A 15,173-nucleotide genomic window follows, 5' to 3' on the forward strand; every position below is an offset into this window, starting at 1 on the left:
TGTTGATCTCATACAAGACTTACATGTTGTAAAAGTAATGATGGAAAAGTTTGTCCAAATGCTTAATTATTCTTGATGGCTAAATACACTCAATTAAATGACACAATACAAAGAGATAATTAATGGTGTACAATTCACACCAAAAAATATGAACCAAGGCTGAAAAGTAGGATAGTAATTAAGTTATGATAATTTAAACATGGATTATTGATTATCAAGTAATAATATAACAAATTAGATACATGATATGCGATTAATCTTGTATACCTGTATATATATATGTACATACACAATAAACTCAACTTTATAATGGAAGCCACAATCCTTAACTTTAGTACTGCAGCTGTTTTATGATAAATAGCTTTTGTAACATTAAGAAATGGAGTCTGTAACTGTGCCTAAATTCAGTGTAACAGGTTGATGTACTTTCATGATATACACCATATGTTCAAAGATTGCTAGAATAATGCATCGTATTCACCTGCAGGCTTAGTCACTTGATCAGCCTTTCATTTCACCAAGAAATTTCTATAGAAGCAGGCATCTACTGCGAGCTTTAATGGCAGAAAATGTGCCATTTACTCATCCAAAAGTTTTAAGGAAAATTAGGATTCATGTTCAAGCAACCACCTCCACAGTGGAACTGACCCTCCTGTAATTCATCCACTCAGAAAAAAGTCAAAATTTAATATGCATTTGAAAATGCTTATCGATAGCTTATTATGACACAAGCACTTCTGTAAGTGTTTGAGAGAACCTATAAAATTAGCTTATGTGTCCATAAGCTATTTTCAACTTATTTCAATTAACTTGCTGGGAAAACTAAAAAAAAAAAAAAGCTCACAGTTTATATGAAAAGAAGTTAACCCTATATCCTCTTCAATTATTAAAAAAAAAAATCTTATACAATAGTGCTTATATGATAAGTACTTATTCACTAAGCGCTTGATTAAGCTGTTCACTCAAACGCACCCTTACTGTAGTGGAAACTCCTTCTGGAGAAGGTCCAAATTACGACTATCACAAGCTTCCAACATGTCATTCCTAGAAGCACAGCTGGAAAACAGGACGAGATAGAAGGTAAGTCTCGGAAATATAAAATAACAATTAATTTGAATTTTCACTCTCCCATGGATTTGCCTCAGTCAAATCCTGATCTACTTTTCTCTGTTAATTTATATTCTAATATCATACCTCAATGAAATTCTCAAATATTGCCATGCATTCTCTGCTTTTGGATTCATGGCAAGTGCTCGAACATAATATCGAATGGACTCGTCATACATACCCTGTAGGAAATGTGAACGTATAGTAAATTAGTATTGTCATAACACAGTTAAGAGTGAACACCTGTTTTGATAAGTACATCAAAATGATCCTTCAGTGTTTCATGTCAAAAAAATAGCATTAAAGGCCTAATTGGAGGTCAACATTTGGTATTGAAGTACTATTTTAATATATTTATTATTGGAGAACCAAATCAACAATACTTGTAATTTTAGAAAATCAAATTGAGTACTTACTCTAAATTCAATACCAGATTAGTGTAAAAGCACCAATACTAAATTCAAATAAAGACATCAATGTTTCAGAGGTCAACAATAGTCATTTCAGAAACAATAAAACAGTATCATTCATCTAATCATTAGGATACCCTACCTGTACTAAAATTCACAAATTATCAACTGCCTATTCAAACTATAAACATGCATAATTTTAGAAACAAGATTGATTTTTAAATTTTTTTTTAAAAAAAGTCCTTTTAATTTTTATAAAAAGGATTGATGAAGTTAAACACACAAGAAGCCAGATCAAGTAGAAACAAATTCTGCTTATTCTAATTTCAAAAATTATGACAGACAATTTTATTACACAGATCACTAAAGTTTAACAAAATTTCACCTTATCAAGAAATTATTCAATGGGTTTTAGAATTCAAACTTTTATATGTATTAAAATTTAATTTTTCTCTACCAACTTTTTAGCTCTTTCAATTTTGAGATTGGTAGTAGGCATTAGAAGAGTAGCAGCGACAAAAAACTTAGTAGTGAAAAAGTAGCAAATTTGAGAAAGTCAATAAAAAATAGGAAGGCGAAAAATTAAGAGGTGAAAATTGGTATCTTCAGATAACTCTATCATTTTCATTCCTCCATCTTCGACATCTGTTAGAGAATAGAAAGCAACTCTTTGGGAAATTTTGTTGTGTATGGACCCTATCAAAAAACTTGTTTCTTATTTCTCTTGTCAAACAGTTAAAATTTGGTATCTTCATCATATCTTCCTCCTTTCCATTTCCTTACTCGTTACACCCAAACAAATAAAAGGTATATGACTCGTTCTCAAGGCACACAACTGTAGCCTAAGCTAAACTTGTCCAAAATACTTGCAATGCGTTATTATACCACACCAAAAAGAGTCACACCTAATAAGTTCCAATACATTGCATAGATGGATATCCTAATGTACTCCCACCAATGCTACAATGTACTGCCTCTTGCTTTGGAGCAAACATTGAAATCCAGAACTAAATATCATATGAAAGTTGAATATTTCTACTGATGTAGCTGCCAAACACATATTACAGTTTAACACTTGCAGTAGCAGATACCACAAACATAGTAAAACCGAAATGTGACAGGAATGATTGATGATTCTACTTCCAACTTGATATGTCCGATACAAATAAGATAAAAGCCCAGCAGGGAACTGACCTGGTTTGCATAACTGATACCCATATTTGCCCAAGCACGAACATAATTAGGCTTTAAATCCAGTGCCTGAAATGATTATTGTTTTAGACAAAAGGTGAATTCCATCTAAGAGACAATAGATTTAATTAAAAAATAGATTTGTAGGTTTCCTCCAAAAACATGACTTTACAATGCAATGATAGAAAAGGCAGTTAATTTAGGCAGACTGAATTAGAGCATTTGACTGTCTTCTTCATAGATTGCTACAATTTTTTTCATTTTTTTTGTTACTTAGCAAACGAAATATATAATACTTACTCATAAAATTACAGTTGGAAACATCTGTACATGAAAATATAATAAGAACTAGTGATATACATTATACCCTAAAATAAGCTTTTACCAGGTTTTGAAAAGAGACATGACAAACTCCCTAACTTTTAGTTCCATAAATGTCTCGTTCATGGTCACACATTTTACTTGTCAAAATCTTGATACATTAAGTTACATTTGAATGACATAATTACCTGTTGATAAGCCATTATTGCATCAGCACTTTGAACACTGTTTGCTTGTGTTGCACCCAGCTTGTTCCATAGAGAGTAATCCTGCGGCTTAAGTTTCAGTGCTCTTTCAAAAGATGCAATGGCTTTGTCATATTCTCTGGATAAGTTGTACATGACCCCTAGAACTATGTGGACATCTGCGTCATCAGGTGAGAGTTCAGCTGCTTCATTAAATAACCTAGCAACCTGCAAAAAGAAAAATCAACCTTTCGAATTGTTAGATAGTATATTTAATACACGTTAAATATGGAAATAGCTATCACTAGAAATCAGGGATGCAATCACTAAAATTTAGGGATTTGATACATTCTTATGTATTAATGACTGATTTTGTTGTACCCTAATACGTGATTATAAATAAGATGCATGTATGGACATATACAACACACAACATTCAGATATATTTTTTCTATAATCTATATATTATGCTTTAAATAGTTTATTATATTTTGTATTCCTGTTTTCTATAGTTTATCATATTTTATGTTATGTTTTACATTAAAAAAACAATAAAAAAGAAGCTAAATTGGGATCAAATTGAAGCCCAACAAATCAAACCAGAAAAAGAGAAAATAGAGAAAAATGTTTTGCCCAATTCCCTTGAAACCCTAGGAACCATCAGCTTCTTTGATAAGTGTTGGGTGCCGCCACTGTTGTGAAAGTGCAAGTGCAACCCTAATTCCCTATGGTAGATGGTAGAGAACATAGATGGAGGATTACTGAAAGATCGGTGGCAACAAGAGGGATGAGACTAAGGCTGTCTGACGACAGCACGGGTCGCAGCACCCTGCCCAGGGTGCAAATAGACCACAAAACCCGCAAAATGCTAACCCATTTTCTCTGTTTCTTCCTACTCGTAAGGGATTGTCGATCCCACAATTGAGCGAAGTTTAGGAGACAGGACTAGGATTATTGTCTACCCAAAACAACTGCTAAGACAGCACACCTCCATAAGGCTTTTCAAATACATTTGTATGTCATTTAAAAATTATAATGTGTTGTGCATGAGGTTTTTACTGTCCCCACTATATGTAATAATTCTTTACACAATTCCCACTATAAGTAATCAATCCACTTACATCAGCATAGTACAAAGAATCAGCCATCTCAGGCGGGGCAAGTGTTCCATATTTTGGGTGATGGCGCAACCATCCATATAGATACTTCAGAGCAGCTGTTTGCTCCAGTTCTGCAAATATTAGCAGATAACTTAATATTTTATATCTAGGAATACAATGTTTACAAGTCGTTTGCATCAATGCTTTACAAATTCAGCAAAACAGAAGACATGTCCAAACTGGAGTATAAAAATATTAGCTTCCTTAAAGAGCTCTCCAACCTCTACAATTTTCATCAAAGAAAAACTCCAAAAATATGGGTAGGAACATACAAATGAAATTAATTCAAGCTAGCATCAACGCTTGATGTGAGAAATGATCTTTAAGTTAATTTTCTATTATCATTTATGTCATTCATCCACGAAATGAATCAGAAGCAATCACTAACCATTTGTATGACTAACACCAAGAGCAAGAAGCACTTCCAGGTTTGTTGGGTTAGCCTCCTGTGCACGCATCATTGCTGCAATAGCCTGTGTAAGTTTAAGAAGTTTTAGAACATTTAAATTCTAAAGTAAACATTCAAAAATACAAAACAATGGATGGATCAATGCAAAACATGGTTAAGTTGAGATAAGTACTGACACTTAGACTATATAGTAAGGGACAAGGAAGAAGAAAGTGTCATTTTTTTACCAAATAGTCAATATAAAATTACATGAAGTGGCAGCATAAAATGTACATGGAGGATTTGGATAGTGAGTTTATATTAAACAAGGCCTTAGAGGCAGAAAAGCAGTCAAAAATAGGTCACAGAATAATAAGATTTCTATTTAATTACACCTAAGTGCATTCTACCACTTATGTTATGAAAATACCCATTTTAAATTATTATTTGTATATATGAAATGGGCATATACAAATATACCATTCAGTGAATCATTTTTTTCCAAATGAAAGTGGAAGCATAAACTGTATACTATATATCCAGAACCATCATTTGATGGTTTCGGCAAAAGAAGCAAATTTGAATAGCATAATTCATTGAACTGCAATATCATATCTACCATAGACTGTTGGCATACAAATACAAACAAATAGATAAATAGAATTGTTGGTTCAGTAGAATATTTTGTATGGTTCCAGCAAATTGCAGCTACACAATAATGTCATTGCAGAGACACAAATAGGGGGGATTATCATCAATAAGGCATAACCTAACCTGTTGATCATCATCATTCTCTGCATGTGCTATTCCAAGCAGTCTCCACCCTTCAGCATTCTCAGGGTTTTTTAGGACTTCAGCTTCCAATGCTAGAACTGCTTCACTTAAAAGTCCTTTTCTGAATAGATCTTGGCCTTCTTTTAGCGGATTTGGATGACCAACATAAGGATTTAAATCTGAAAAGACATACACACCCCTCGAACTGTCTAACTGCTGCTTGGCAGCCACTTGCTCATTTAGGAACCTTCATATAACCCCCAAAAGAGATTTTGATTAATGAGGGAATAATCTCCTCAATGGCATGTAAAATATTCAAGTCTAAAGCAAAAAATATAGGCATAACCCAAGCAAAAGGACAAAAAATAAAAACAATAGTGAAGGAACAAGAACAACCATTTTTTAATGTTAGTAAAAGAATAATTGTCCTATGGTTACTAAACACATACATAACTGCCATACAACACATCAAATAACTGTCTTATTACTCTCATCTATCCTGTCATATTATTTCACTCCTGCTATGCTGTATGTATAGACATAGAATAGAAACAGCTGTCCTAGACTCCAAGTTTTGATTTTTCACATTGGCTGAAATCTAAATGCCATGTCAATTTATAATAAGATTAAGGGCAAAGAAAATATGTGCTTAGTATATGAATTTCCAAGGGCAATTGTGGCGTTCTCTTGCTTCAATATAAAAACATTAGAAAAAGGGAATCAAGAGTGGTTAAGACATTTCTCTTAAAAAGGAAAAGAAGGTGTTCTTTGTCAATCTATCGGATAAATAGTTCTCTGTTGAAAAAAAAAACAATCGCAATTCAGTCAGTAGGAAAGTTTGACTTACTCATCATATGCTTGTGCCCAACTATCAGAAGTGCTATCCCCTAAGGCTCCTTCACCAAACTGCTGACCAAATTCATCTGCCCAATCATTAACTTTCAACTTTGAGAATTCATTAACCCACTGATCATCAACTGCATCATGCTGCCGTCCTTCACTTGTAAATTCATTCGCCCACTGATCAGGTCCATGATAAACCTTGAATCCACAAGTGAGAATTCAAAAATTTGAGAAGAAGGGCTAGTAAATTAATTAATCCCAATTTGCTATGCACTTTCATGATTTCATTACTTTGTATTTAAATTTAAAATAAAATCAAGTCAAAATTAATCAACTGTGAGATGTATCACAGACTTGCATGAGTAAAAGAGTGGCCTAGTGCATGAAGCTCCCATTATTTTCTTCCTTCTTGTTCAGGAGTATTTTAATATTCCCTTGACCTGAACATTCCCTCTCTTTTTTCTAATAATCATTTTTATTCTATAATGCACCTAAAATAAAGTGCAGCAGCTGTGTCATTTAGAAGTTATTACATAAGTATAAATACTTTGGAGTTTAAGATCAGTGTTTCAAATCACAATCATTCAGCGCCTTTTCAGAAAGCTCCCCTATTTTTCACTTAGTTTTATAACTGAATATATTCTTAACCGTAACCAAAAACTACTTCTTGATATATCTTAGCTTTATAACTGAATATATGCCAGTCAATAATATAAAACACCTGCAAAATAATATGGTTCCAAGCTCATTGGAGATACCTTATCATTCAAAAATTCTCCAGCCCATGCATGACCATGATTATATTGCTGATTGTATTCTGTTGCCCAATCTCCAGATGCAGGTAATGCATTCTCTTTAACTTGATTGTCATCAATAATCAACTCACCACGGCTCATCTTTGACACAAATTGAAGGAATTTTGAGTTCTGCATACCACCAAAGCATGTTACTGAATTTTTCTTTTATTTCGAGGAAAGAAATGCAACAAGAGAATAAAATATTCTTCTTAACAAGGGCACATGAATATAACACAGTAAAAACAAGCTCACCAACATTCAACAGAAAGTTGTTATTCCATACACATGCTTTCAAGGATATCCTTTCATAAACATTATGACATAGCTCAAACAGATTCTGTAAAACCAATCTTTCACACTTTTTCCCTCCTCAATCTTGTCATCTCTCTTTTCTTTATTTTTAAATGATTGGATAATCTATAGAAAAAGGAACAGCATTCCTAACGCAGCCAAAGCACAAGAAAAATATAACAAAAAAAATAAAATAATGCAAGGTATCAACTCAACACTACCCAGTCCCTTTGAAAAACAATAATGAAAACCCCAGACAACCATTAGCTTTAACACGAAAGGAAACCAAGAACACTATTCTATGTCAAAGAATTCATGATAGCTGAGATACCATCTCAAAACTCAAGCATTACATCTATCCTTGAACATCAAATATCAGCATATCAATGGAAGACTATTCCCATCAATTTACTCCTGCTAACATATTAAAAAATTCAAAAAAAAATCAAGAATAATTCTCCAGCATCCGGCATTATAAAATCAACGAGGAATTACTGTAAATGTTAACATAGTAATTCCTAAAACTCATGTTGCCCTAAGTAACTTAGAGTCATGTCATGAATCATATTATTTTCACAAGCACCAAGTGATCTTCCCCTCCTGTAAATATTAGTACTACCATTAGTCCACTACTGAATAAATTGAATATAGGTGATAAATCAAATACATTTTAATGTAGCATAGATAGAATTTGTGCAAGACCTAAAATTTGTGTCTTGAGCACATGAAATTCAGGCCAAGGAACATAATAACCTTATGTCTCAAAGTTATCAAATTCTTCACACAAGTAGAAAATTTAGCTAAATTCAATATCTATCCACAATATTCACTTACAAGATTCACTACTCATATTCTTAAATTTGCAAGAGTAAACAATTATCAATTAGGGGATTAATGTACAAATATTTCTCCCAAATTTCACATTTTATTTATCAAACAAAACAGTACACACAGAAAAAACAAACATAGTGAAGAAAGGGAGAGTAAATTAGCAAAAAGTCAAAAATTAATGAACTTCTATCTATTTTGATATCTCATTTGAAGTACTGGAATGGAATTATTTACATGCTGGTTAAATAGAAATATAGAAGTCACGTAAAGCAGAGAAACCTGAAATTTAGGGTCACCATTTTGGGCCAACGTGTTTGCAAGCATACGAGTCTGCTCCCTTGCAGCAAAGTTAGACATGTTCATACCTCGCATTTGATCTACTGATGACAATTGGGACTGCAAAAATAAATAGGAAGAGAAAATAATCTTTATAAAAAAAAGATTAAATGAATTACAAATAATAATTTATACCGAGGTACATTGAGAAATTGATTATCTACAACTACCAGTATAATCCAAACCTACTGATACCAACATCAAGACCTGCATAGAAACAATTGCATGAAAGATATATTGTATGAAACAAGAAATGATGCCTCCCTCCATTTTGAGTTATATGTTCTTTCATGACCTGTTTATTTGGGATGTTCTGATTGAAATTAAAATAATCTCAACAACAACAACAACAACAACGCCTTATCCCACTAGGTGGGGTCGGCTACATGGATCAACTTTCGCCATAATGTTCTATCAAGTACCATACTTCTATCCAAACCATTAATTTCGAGATCCTTTTTGATAACCTCTCTTATAGTCTTTTTGGGTCTTCCTCTGCCTCGAATTGTTTGTCTTCTCTCCATCTGGTCTACTCTCCTTACTACAGAGTCTACCGGTCTTCTCTCTACATGCTCAAACCACCTAAGTCTATTTTCCACCATCTTCTCTACAATAGGCGCTACTCCAACCCTCTCTCTAATAGCTTCGTTTCTAATTTTATCCTGTCGAGTCTTACCACACATCCACCGCAACATCCTCATCTCCGCTACACCTACTTTATTCTCATGTTGGCTCTTGACCGCCCAACATTCTGTTCCGTACAAAATTGCCGGTCTTACCGCAGTCCGATAAAACTTTCCCTTTAGCTTGATCGGTACCTTTGCATCACATAACACCCCCGATGCTTTTCTCCATTTCATCCATCCTGCTTGAATGCGATGATTCACATCCCCTTCAATTTCCCCATCATCCTGTATTACAGACCCAAGATATTTAAACCGTGTGACTTGAGGGATAATATGGTCTCCTATTTTCACCTCTGAGTTAGAAACCCTCCTTCTTTTGTTGAACTTACATTCCATATACTCCGATTTGCTTCTGCTTAGGCGAAAGCCATGTGTTTCTAGAGCTCGTCTCCAAGTTTCCAACCTCTCATTCAACTCCTCCCTCGACTCTCCAAGGAGGACTATGTCATCTGCAAAAAGCATGCATCTCGGCGCTATCTCTTGGATTTGTTCCGTGAGGACATCCAGAATTAAGGTAAAAAGGTAGGGGCTAAGGGTTGACCCTTGATGTAAACCAATTGTGATGGGAAAATCGTCTGACTCTCCACCTTGTGTCCTAACACTAGTCGATACCCTATCATACATATCTTGGATAGCTCGAATATATGCAACCCTAACCCCTTTCTTCTCTAGAGCTTTCCACAAAATCTCTCTAGGCACTCTATCATACGCTTTCTCCAAGTCAATAAAAATCAAGTGCAAGTCTTGTTGGGCCATGCGATATTGCTCCATCACCCGCCGTAATAAATAAATCGCTTCCATGGTCGACCTTCCCGGCATGAAACCAAATTGATTCTCAGTAACTTGAGTCTCCTTTCTTAATCTCCGTTCGATCACTCTTTCCCATAATTTCATGGTATGACTCATGAGCTTGATTCCCCTATAATTTGCACAATTTTGTATATCCCCCTTGTTCTTATAGATTGGCACTAACGTGCTTCTCCTCCATTCCTCCGGCATGCGTTTTGACCTCATAATTTCGTTAAAGAGTTCGGTGAGCCACTCAAGACCTCTATCTCCAAGAGTTTTCCACACTTCAATAGGTATGTTGTCTGGCCCCACCGCCTTACCATTACTCATTCTTTTCAACGCTTCCTTTACTTCCTGTTTCTGAATCCGACGATAGTACTTATAGTTCCGGTCCTCTTCTCTTGTGTCTAGACTGCTAGAGTCATATCCATATCCATCATTAAATAAGTTGTGGAAATACGCCTTCCACCTTTCCTTGATATCTTTTTCATGCACTAAGACTTTGCCTTCTTCATCCTTAACACACTTTACTTGATCCAAATCTCTAGTCTTCCTCTCTCTACCCTTAGCAAGCCTATATATAGATCTTTCTCCGTCCCTGGTTCCTAGAGCTTGGTATAGTCCGTCAAAAGCTTGGGTTCTTGCCTCACTCACCGCCTTTTTGGTTTCATTTCTAGCTATCTTATACTTATCCCAAGTTTCAGAATTTCTACACCTAGACCACTCCTTGAAACACTCCTTTTTTACTCTAGTTTTGCTCTGAACATTTTCATTCCACCACCACGATTCTTTACCCCTAGGTCCAAAACCTCTAGATTCACCCAACGTCTCTTTAACCACTTTAATAATCTCTTGGGACATCTTGTTCCACATATCATTTGCACTTCCTTGTGATTGTCCACACCAACCCTCTCATATCTTTTGTTGGAAGATTCCTTGTTTCTCACCCTTCAAGTGCCACCATTTGATCCTTGGTGCTACCAGAGGACTTCTTCTCTTTGCCCTATCTGTAATTCTTACATCCATAACCAAAACTCTATGTTGGGTAGTCAAGCTCTCTCCCGGGATAACTTTACAGTTCAAGCAATACTTCCTATCAGACTTCCTGATAAGGAAGAAATCTATCTGAGAACATGTCCCTCCACTTTTGTAAGTGATAAGATGTTCCTCTCTTTTCTTAAACCATGTATTGGCTATAGAAAGATCCAAAGCCTCCGAAAACTCCAAGATGGATTTACCCTCCCCATTCATCTCCCCTAGGCCAAAACCCCCATGCACCCCCTCAAAACCTCTAGCCACGCTACCTACATGTCCATTGAGATCCCCTCCTAGGAAAACTTTCTCTCCTTGGGGTATATCCTGAAGTACCCCTTCTAGATCCTCCCAAAATTTTACCTTAAAGTGTTCTGCTAACCCAACCTGAGGTGCGTACCCACTAATAACATTAAAGGTGTCCTGTCCCACTACCAATTTTAAGACTATGATACGATCTCCTACTCTTCTTACATCCACGACATCCTTCTTCCACTCCTTGTCCACAATAATCCCTACCCCATTTCTTGATCTGATTTTTCCCGTATACCACAGCTTAAATCCCGAGTTGTCTAATTCTTTCGCTTTTTCACCTGTCCACTTAGTTTCTTGTAGACACATAAAATTGATCTTCCTCCTCACCATAACATCCACTAGCTATCTCAACACATAAAAGAAATCAAACAGTCAGATATATGGCATTCCCCAAATGGCTCTTTCCTCCTGATATGTGTGCTATACACAGGTGATGGATGCCAACATCAAGACCAATGAAGAAACAGGGCATTGCATCAAAGTTCAGAAAATTATATGGAAGTGAAGCCCATCGACAAAGAAAAAAGGCAGGGACGGTGAAAACTGAATTTTAGAGGAATAGACCTACAATGGTAGAAAAGGCTGTAGAAGCAACATCGTAGTCCAGGAAAATCTAAAATCAGAACTTTTTTTTTTACAAAGAGTCTAAAATTAGAACTTGGGAGTGATGCTAAGGAAGCAATTTCCACTGACTAATTATATGATGAACTTGTTTCAGAGATTCATGGATTGACCAAAAATGGGTATTGCAGGTCTAACATTATTCAAAATTCTGAGTTTACAAAACTTTGAAACAGAAATATAAGAGTAAACCTACAATGTTTGCTTTAGCAGTCAGTCCAGTATAACAAGTCTCCTCAATAGAGTTCAAGGATCTCAATTTCATGTTAATAGACTCAACACTAAATTAATTTGCATATAAAAAAGAGTAAGCAACTTCAAATTATAGCGAGAAATAGAAAAGTAAAGACTTCTCACATGTTCAAATTCAGACACCCAACCATTTGCACCATACTGTTGCTCAAATGAGTTAGCCCATGAATCGGGATTATCATATTTCTCCCTTTGTTGACTAAATTCAGAAATCCACCCGTCTGGAGCAGGAGGACCAAGTCTCAGGTTACCTTGAGACTCATTCCAGTAATCCTCAAGCTCCCGAAATCTTTCAGGCATAGGTCCCTTACCACGGACACTGCTGTCAATATCTAGAGAGCATAGAAGTGCATTTACCTGAAAAGTAGTTACATGTGATGAGTTCGGAGTCAAGCTATCAAGCAAAAAGAATATAGGCAAAGACAATATTTTATTTTAGGACAATGTACCAAAATATCTGGAAGAAATCATTATTGATCACATGTATATTGAACACATGATCACTCCATATGCTTTATAAAAGGAAAGGCTGGCATACTCTAGAGTAAGAGCTTCTCAAATTTCTGAGTAAAATTTTGGCGAAGGTATAAGTGATGCTAATAAACCTTTGACTCAGTAAAATAAAAGGTCAGCCAAAGTGCATGAAGAAACAGCTACGGTACAGGAGCAACTCCCAAGCCATCTAATCCAGGTTTAATTTGCAGCCAAAATATAATTTTTAAAATCATTTTAACAAAACTTGAAGGAAGATTACATGGGAAGAACCTCTTGTGCAATCACACCAGAGCCTAGGTGAACACCCTTGCACCTAATCAGTAATCCAAATTGAACTTAAATCTCTAATACACAAGCAACTAAATTGTTTCTGTTACTCTTTTCCCTAAATGACCAATTCATATTTTAGAACACTATGCTCATTTGCATGCAATAAACTAAACTAAGAGAGACCATGTGAAGGCTTCCATGAATTTCCTTACTAGGGCATCAATAAACTAAACTAAGAGAGACCATGTGAAGGCTTCCATGAATTTCCTTACTTGGGCATCAATAAATTCTTCGCTTTTATCCACAAAGAGATGCCTGGCCATTATGCTGCTGCGGTCACGTATGCATTGTTTATCACCTTCAGATAAACCCAACATCGGAAGTGGAGCAGGATGAAAAGGCACTCCACCACGGCTGCTATCAAGAAATGAATGCAAAATGTTTGATAGAACTCTCTGCGGTGTCCCTGCAGAGATAACAACATCAACTCCACACCTCTTCTTCTATGTTCATTATTTTGAAGCATCCAAACAACATAATTGAGTCCACAGCACAAATGCCACTAATTACAGCACTTCAACTCAATCCCACACCATGGCAAGTCAAAAGAGTACGATTGTTTTCTAATAAGAGTTGTTTGGTTTGTTAAAATATTTTATGTTTTCCAAAGTTTACACAGGAAAAGGAAGACAAAAAGTAAAAAAAGAAAACGCTAAAAAATTGTTCACTTATTCTTGTACAAGAGGAACGGCAACACACTCTCTACTGTTGGTTGAAATTTGTTGGAAATCACAAAACTGTGTAGGCCACACTCTTTATTTAATGAAACACACTCATGATTTTATAGTTTTTACTAAATTTTAACCTACAAGAGAGATTGTGTTAAGAGAAGTGTGTTGCTAACACTCCTCCTTGGTACAAAGTACAAACTTTTGAAAACAGAAAACATTTTTCTCATACCAAACAACCCCTAAACCAATCCAAACACAACCTACCATCCAACGGCGGCTGTTGAATCCCCGGTGGCAGTTGGCGCATTTGGGCAGCCGCCCCATCACGCTGTATCTCATCCCATGTCTCCTCAAGGCCAGTGGAGCCACGGAACCTATGCAAAAACTCCGAAGCCTGTGGTTCCGTAAAAAAAAAAAAAAAAAGTCACTTGGATAATTCATTAAGAAGTATCATAACAATAGGAGTGGTGAAGGGAGAAGGGAAGGAGAGAGAGGTGGTGGGTTGGAATCCCCTGCTAACAAAAACTAGCAATCCTAACAACTAACATTTGCCAATTAAAAAAAGAAGTATCATAACAATCAATCACAAGCACACAAAAATCCGAACCAAACCGAACCTGGGAGTTTAAATTCAATAGAGGCTTATCGAATTCGGAGCCGGGAAGCTGATTGGCGGGGAGAGCTGTGGAGTAAAATTGGGAAGCAGGGTCAGTAGGAGTGGATGTGGGAATCTCCTTCAGCCTCTCCTGTTGTGAGCAAAATAAAATGAGAAATTAGTGAATAAATGAATGAAATTAGAGAGTGAAATAAAGAGAGAAAAAAGGGAAGAGAGGGTGTAAGATACCTGAGTTTTGGACGAAGAGCCAATAAGGGCGTTGGCGAGGGAAGCGAGAGGGTTTGAGGAAGAAGAAGAAGAGTCGCCACATGCCGCGGCACCAGAAACGAGGTCGCGCATCGCCATGGTTGCCAACAAACTCTTGAACTACTATTCTTCTTCGAATTGGAATGGCGGTGGCTGTTTTGTTTGTTTGCTTTGGTCTGTCTCTGTCCTTCTTCCCCTCCACCGGTACCCTCTTTTGGGCTGTTTTATTATCTCTATGTGCGTGCCTATGCTTCTTGTCATTTTCTTCCCCTTTTTTTTTTACAATTTTTTATTTTTAATAGGGAATGGGATTAAGAATTTAGGATTGGATTAAAACTTGTGAGTTATGTCTGAATTTTAAGGATATTTTGATTAATCCTTTATAATCAATAATTAATATTTTAGGTTTATAATGAATAATTTAAACTGTGATATAAGATTATCTAATTATTAATAAAAAATAAAAACTATTGAAATTTATTTGAG

The 15,173-nt window shown here is 35.7% G+C and overlaps 1 protein-coding gene across 2 annotated transcripts; it reads right to left on the minus strand.

The window, feature by feature from the left end:
* Positions 1-212: 212 nt before the first annotated feature.
* Positions 213-14,906, minus strand: LOC114417436 (peroxisome biogenesis protein 5-like). 2 transcript variants are annotated; one of them, XM_028382641.1, is made up of 16 exons: positions 14,670-14,905; positions 14,443-14,571; positions 14,090-14,219; positions 13,367-13,560; positions 12,435-12,686; positions 8,578-8,694; positions 7,138-7,305; positions 6,384-6,577; positions 5,537-5,783; positions 4,763-4,847; positions 4,336-4,445; positions 3,218-3,442; positions 2,712-2,777; positions 1,195-1,289; positions 973-1,056; positions 213-652 (listed from the first exon to the last, which is right to left on the minus strand). In XM_028382641.1, exons 1-15 carry the CDS (start codon positions 14,784-14,786, stop codon positions 975-977), a joined length of 2,211 nt encoding a protein of 736 aa, XP_028238442.1. In that variant the 5' UTR covers positions 14,787-14,905; the 3' UTR covers positions 213-652; positions 973-974. The 2 variants fall into 2 exon arrangements, with proteins under 2 accessions (XP_028238442.1, XP_028238441.1); XM_028382640.1 differs by lacking the exon at positions 213-652 and having other exon boundaries at positions 675-1,056; positions 14,670-14,906.
* Positions 14,907-15,173: the final 267 nt, after the last annotated feature.

The sequence above is a fragment of the Glycine soja genome, chromosome 6 (genome assembly GCF_004193775.1).
Source record: "Glycine soja cultivar W05 chromosome 6, ASM419377v2, whole genome shotgun sequence".
In the NCBI taxonomy this organism is placed as follows: Eukaryota; Viridiplantae; Streptophyta; class Magnoliopsida; order Fabales; family Fabaceae; genus Glycine; species Glycine soja.